We start from the raw sequence: 6,779 nt of genomic DNA, 5'->3' as shown, positions 1-6,779 counted from the left end.
TCTTATCTGATAACAAAAGTTATAGGAGTATAAAATTATGTAACATTCTCTTGTTCTTCTCTCTCACACACTTTTTTTTTTTTGACTTTTAAATGCTAATAGTTTGATTGTAACTCCATTAAAAGAGGAGCAAATAAAAAGTTTTCATACATACGCATACCCTTATGTAGTCAGATAAACTTACCAACATTCTTTAATAAATCTACAAAAGTGAGGATAATAATCATGTGAAGAGAGCTATGTTCTGGTTGCAAGTTCTGCCGAGCTTGGTAACTTTAGATCAGACCCTGTATTCAGAATCCCGAATCTCTTACACAATATAGTCGCCCTACTAACAAAAAAAAGTTAGTCGGAAAATGTATAATATATGTATATGTGTATTGTGTAGCCGACTGTTAATATTTTGGCCGACCGGCCGACTATGTAACTTTCCCGTTCTAAAATCCGAAACTCATAAACTCAAAATCTTAGTTCCACCTGTGAATTAAGAATCATTTTTACTCTAAAATTGTACAAGAAAAGTAAAATCATGAATGCATATGTAGAGCTACCTACCAATCATATATATTAAATACAACATATATTAAATACAACAGACTGGTAGTTGTCTTTGAGTTGAAGATGTGAATATTTGGTCGAAATATATATGGTATATCATGTTGTCAAATATAAATGAGGATGTAGACAGTAGCTTGACAATTGAAGACATGAACAAGTTATTACTTTCACATAAATATATATTAAGAGAATCAAGATGTTTTTAATTCTGAGTACTTTTGTTTTAGTATTCTTTCATTTATTTTTCACTATGTTTTCTTTTATTGTTTAGCCATCTTGTATCAATTGATATGGCTCGACTAATCCGTATTTGCGTCGATTAAGATTCATTAATGAGAAAAGTGTTACTTACCACTTTTTTTTTCCAATTAATTTCCAGCATTCGAAGTCCAAACCTCTAGTACTTTCACGATTCATTTGAATATACATTTGAATAACTATATATATATATATATATATATATATATATAACTATTTCATTTTGGTAAACTAGATGTCCATATATGAATGCTTTATGAGATGCAAAAGATTAAACACTTGGCTTATACTCGATCGTACGTTATATATATATATATATATAGCTATTTCATTTTGGTAAACTAGATGTCCATATATGAATGCTTTATGAGATGCAAAAGATTAAACACTTGGCTTATACTCGATCGTACGTTAATAACATGTTGCATTTCTTTCTTTAATTTTGTTTGTTTCTTGTGCTTCTTTTTCTCTTGTTTTTTTAGATATCATGTGTTAATCAACCGCTACTTTAGCGTAGTGAAGCATTGATATCAGCAGATAAATTAGGAATTACTTTTTGTCTGACATTTATTATCAGATGTATTTATAGTCCTATAACTTAATGTAACGCATGAACTATTGGTTCATCGCGACCCCGTATTCTGTAAATTTAAAGACCTTAGATAGCAAGAAAATAAACTCAAATATATAACTTATAGCATTCCTATATGTGCAACCCTCACAAACATACATACTCTATTACAATATGATCAGTAAGATTTACATATATAAAAATTTAAGACATTAATAATCTAGCTAGAAAATCACCAGGGGAAAGAATTGTTTACTTACAAATATCAATATAAGAATCCATGTTTTTCTTATATAAACATATGAAGGTAATTAACAAGGCATATAATAATCAAACATTCATCATTGTTTATCCATTATATTCTCTTGGATTTATTTTGAGCAGATGAAGGTGTAGATGAAGCTATGATCAAAGGATCAAAATCTTGCAATGTACCATTGATTTGTTGATTTTGGCATCTGAACATGTCTTCATTGATCAAAGAATTCAAGAAGGAGGAGAATACATCGTCCATGCAACAATTCATTTCATCGTCTCCCTTATCACGGACCTCAATATTCATATCATCATCGCAATATTTGGCGAGCATTGCTTGACTGCTCTGATATTGATAATCATCCAAACACATTATTTCTCTTGGGAGATTATTATTCATGCTCCTTAAGGGTTGATCTTCCATTTGGAAAGGAATGTAATTAATGGGGTTTGGAATAATTATGTCGGGATCATTATGTGCTAATTTTGAAGATGAAGAAGGAGAAGTAGAATTAGCTTTATTGTTGGTAATAATATGATTATCATCACTAGAGGCATTAGGGTTTAGTATTAATGGTTTGTGGGTTCTTGGATCTATTCCTTGGCTGATTAATTTCTTGCTAAGGCGAGTATTCCAATAATTTTTTATCTCATTATCCGTTCTCCCTGGAATTCTCCCTGCTATCAATGACCACCTACAATATTTCCAAAATAAAAAAAATTATAAGAAAGGAAAACATTTAATTAATTAGAGAAATATTAGAGACACCTAAATAAAATACAGCAGAAGGGGAAAAAAACATATATATCGGAGTTGAATACCTGAATTCAGTCCTAGTTTGATTTATTCCAAAGAAAATAAATAAACAACTGTTTCATTAAAGGATAAATACTTCTTTTGTTCTTTTGATCAAAATCCACCAAGAAATACTTTAGTTTTTTATTAATCAAAACCAAATCAAACAACAAATTAAACTCAAAATACTGCAAACCATAGCAAAACTAAGATAAGAACACAATTAATGAGGTAAAAACATATAACTAAGCTGATATATACCACTAAAGGTTCGTCTGGATCAAAACGAGGATATCCTAAGATTATAATCCTTGAATTATAACCAGGCGGGGTATAACCTGCATCTTCTATATGGGATAAGTAATATATCAAGATTTTGGTATAAAAATAATACTCTTGATTTCAGCTAATACACAGACCTCCAACCACACACTTGGATAAATTTAATTCCAAAATTTACCGGAATAACCCCTCTTGAACAAAATGGCCCCAAATATGTAGTGGTCGTACTCCTCCATCTTTAATCAAAGTTCTCGAGTTTCGAGCCTGGGAAATGAAATTTCCTTTCATAGGGAGCATTTTAAGCACGAGTCCGAATTAATCAGGCCTTAAAGCGAGTACGGGTCACGGGACAGAACCAAAAAAGGAAAAGTATAGATCAGAGTAGAGGATACAAAACCCTAAATAACTAACAGATCTAACAAAAATCCTAGATAGAAGCCAAAAGAAAAATGACAGAAAGATATATAACTTAAAAAAAGTGATTAAGATATGCAGCAAAGCTGGAGAAAATAAACCCTATATAATCAGCAGATCAAGAAAATTACTCCAAGAAAAGGGTTTTCTTTTGCACTTTCAATTCTTTTCTTTTTATTGCTCATAAAAATCAATAACCCCATAAATAATATCAAAACAACACTCGATATATATAATCAAGAAGTTTTTTTTTTTTTTTTTTTTTTTTTTGAATTACCTGTTGCCAAGTAGTCGATGAAGACGAAGTATGAGATCTTCTTCATCTGACGAAATATGTCCCCGTTTAACGGAAGGGCGGAGGTAGTTCATCCATCTAAGGCGGCAGCTCTTCCCACAACGGAGGAGCCCCGCCTTCCTTGGCAACGTACGCCACCGCCCTTCACCTTCTTTACTGACGTAATTAGTCAGTATTTCGTCTTCTTCGGGTGTCCATGGCCCTCTTTTTAACCCTATTTTGTTACAACATGGTGTTACTACTTTTTTTCTTGATGATGATGGGGTTCTCATTTTCTTTTTTCTCTATTTTTTGTGATTTTTTTGGGAGAGAAATGGAGATGGGATTGTGGAGTTTTGGTTTGCATGTTAAGTTGGGTGAGTGTGATAATGTCTTAGTACTAAATTTAGGAGGGGGGAAGGGAGTGTGTTCTCTACGTAGTTAACGCTTGCATTTGGAACACGTTTTTTGCTAGATTGATTTTGCCATTTTGGTTTTAATTTGGTGACCCGCTAGCATGAGTATTTGATAACTCTGTCCACAAGGACTTGAGAGAGATTAGAAGAAGTCATCTAGCTAGCGTGTTGCAGAAGTAATTTGAACCCGAGACCTCGACATGTCCACTTCATTGACCATGATTTATCTTCATCAGTTTGGTATAAATATCGGGTGCACGTAAATTTTACTGATAGAGGAAGTTTATCTATATACGTCAACTTTACTTGAGAGTGTAAATTTTTTTTTTATATTGTCAAGTGTACAAAACATAAAGTCTTTATTTGTATTATCGAAAAACAGGTCACCTACAATTTGGTGGAAGCTGCACTTGGTTTTCTTCATATAATGTTGTGACCAAATATAGAAGACTTCATTAGATGCATTATTTACCTCTTTTAGACAAATGGTAACGATATGCATATGAATGGGGCTCACGCATTCATTATACTTAGATATTAAAATATACAAGGAAAAGTAATTTAAATATTTTTGAATTTGATCGATGACCATATTTTAACAATTTATATTTACAAAGTACATTTAACAACATACCCAATATATTTTCACAAGTGTGGTCTGGGAAGGATAGTGTACGCAGACCCTATTCCTACCTCAAGGAGATAGAAAGGTTGTTTCCGTCATAGGGTACATTTATTCATTTGAATTTTGAATCTTTTTTTAATATATATTGATTATTCAACATAAAAATGATAAAGCTAATTAAAATCTTGTGTAACACATTTATGTAACAAATGGTTGTGGTCCGACAGTAAGTATATCCCTTCATCCTTAATTAATAAGAGGTCTCGACTTCGACGGATTCGAGCCTTGTAGAATGAAGTCGTCTTTAATAAAAAACGTTTTACCTTCAAAGTAAGATTTTCTGGCGCGAGTCTGGATTAAGATCAGACCTAAAGTGGGTACCAAACACCGAGCGAAAAACAAAAAAGCTATTGATTATTAGATCTTATGATCATGAAATTTAATACATTTTGAAATTGTTTATTTTTTACTTTTTTTCTTTTATAAGCAAAATATATAAATATAAAAAATTGGTCAAGAAGTTTTAAAGGGGTTGAACATTGAAAAAAATGATCTTACACTGGTCCAGAAAGTATGTCGTTAATGAATTAAATTCTGTACAACACAGAAATAAATGGATTTGTCCAAGACAAAAAGAATTTTTCAATGGGAACATTAAATACTACCAAAAAGATCGAAATTAGTTATGAAACTCGTCGTTAATTAGTCACAAAATAGTTCGTCGCTAACAGAATTTTTTAATAATCTAAGGTCATTCGTAGTTCTTCGATTACGCACGGTCTATTTTCTATATATTGATAATTGTGGAAATACCGTAAAGGTTTAGACCTGAATCAGATCGATTCTTTCTTGTATCTCTATATGCATAATTCCCTTCATGCCAGAGAACGTCTTCATATTCTTTTGTACGTAATCTTTTATAAAATCTCTTATTATTTGCGGAAATCCATCAATGATAATAGACAACAAAAACTTTATATAGCTGATTTTTTTAACCCGCCTCAAGCTATCATGACAATTCATCAATCTTGGGGCAAACTGTCTCTATTGCCTATGTTTACATTTTTCGTCATTGAATTGGATTAGTGAAGGATCTTTGCTGTATAAGCGACATAAATTGCTGACCTTTTTTTTTTAATTATTATTATACTGAAGACTCAAGATACATTACAGAATATTGTGTATTTATTCTTATTAAAATGGCAAAACGTATAAAAATGAATTTTTACACGTAAATAGAGCAAGTTTTGGGGGATCTAAATTTATTGGGCTTGAAAAACAGATAAGCTTTTACTCTATTTGTCACATAATTAATTTCAATCAAACAATTCCACAGTAGGAATTACTCACTTTCAAAGCAGCAAAGAACAATGACATTTGCCCACCCAAAATTACTTTGATCAATGACATTACCAACTCAATATTAAATCCTAATAAATACTCCCTATTTGAAAAGAAAATAAAAGCAAAATTGCATACTTTTATACATAACTTTTAAGGGTTGTGCGTTAATTTTTTCTTGTTTTTCTCTGCTCTTTTCACTATAGTCTCACAAAGTCGATAAATTTCCTCCAAGGCTCCAAGCAATTTCAACAAAAACCATTTAGCAATCGCGCACAAATCACATCGTTAAGATCCCCTCCAGTACAATTTGCTCCAGTTTTGTTTAATAGGGTATTAAATTTTTGCCACGTGTCCCACCTACGTATCAATGGACAAGATTTATTGAGAAAAAGTACTGTTTTAATTTGTGTAAACTGTGGAGGTGGTAAATTAAAGACTGGAATGAACAACCATTCACTAGTATAATAGGAGGGTAAATTGTAGATTTAAGTATTTAGGGGTGATTTTTCATTCTACTACTTAATTGATAATTCAGTATTGCTGAAAACCTCATCATACGTATAGTGTTAGTTCTTTAATTACTAATACTATTTAGTACGTAGGAGAATTTAGAAGTCCCCGTTTTAGCCTAGCTAAGATCTATAATTTTCAGTTCTTCAAGTTATGTTTCTTAATGAGTTTTATTAACTTTGATATATATAGTTCTTATTATTATGATCAATTTAATACGTAGTTTTAATTATATTTAGGAAACATCTTTTTGTATGAGCAGAAACGTGTAGTTTTATTAATTTATTTATTTGCAAAAGTAACAAAGCAATATGTTTGAACAAGTATTTTTTATTCAATAAATCTTGTCCATTAATAGGTAGGTGGGAAACTTGGCAAAAATCTAACACCCAATCGAACAAAACTAGAGCAAACTGTACCGCTTGATTTTCCTATTTTCTTGGACATGAGATTGAAACAAATAATCGTAGTACATC

General features: G+C 31.4%; 1 protein-coding gene across 1 annotated transcript; it reads right to left on the bottom strand.

Moving 5' to 3' along the window:
* Positions 1-1,128: 1,128 nt before the first annotated feature.
* LOC132032840 (transcription repressor MYB5-like) lies at positions 1,129-3,897 on the bottom strand. The gene is made up of 2 exons (XM_059422605.1): positions 3,412-3,897; positions 1,129-2,337 (listed from the first exon to the last, which is right to left on the bottom strand). Exons 1-2 carry the CDS (start codon positions 3,699-3,701, stop codon positions 1,743-1,745), a joined length of 885 nt encoding a protein of 294 aa, XP_059278588.1. The 5' UTR covers positions 3,702-3,897; the 3' UTR covers positions 1,129-1,742.
* Between the last annotated feature and the right edge of the window lie 2,882 nt (positions 3,898-6,779).

Source organism: Lycium ferocissimum, chromosome 10 (genome assembly GCF_029784015.1).
Source record: "Lycium ferocissimum isolate CSIRO_LF1 chromosome 10, AGI_CSIRO_Lferr_CH_V1, whole genome shotgun sequence".
Lineage (NCBI taxonomy): Eukaryota > Viridiplantae > Streptophyta > Magnoliopsida > Solanales > Solanaceae > Lycium > Lycium ferocissimum.
The sequence above is the reverse complement of the archived record's forward strand: the minus strand, read 5'-3'. Positions and strand labels throughout refer to the sequence as shown.

Bases quoted from the DNA above. Each gene is read 5' to 3' on its own strand.
- LOC132032840 (XM_059422605.1), bottom strand. From the start codon at position 3,701: ATGAGAACCCCATCATCATCAAGAAAAAAAGTAGTAACACCATGTTGT. The intron at 2,338-3,411 runs GTAATTCAAAAA...GAAATATTGTAG, and splicing joins CATCGACTACTTGGCAACAG to GTGGTCATTGATAGCAGGGA.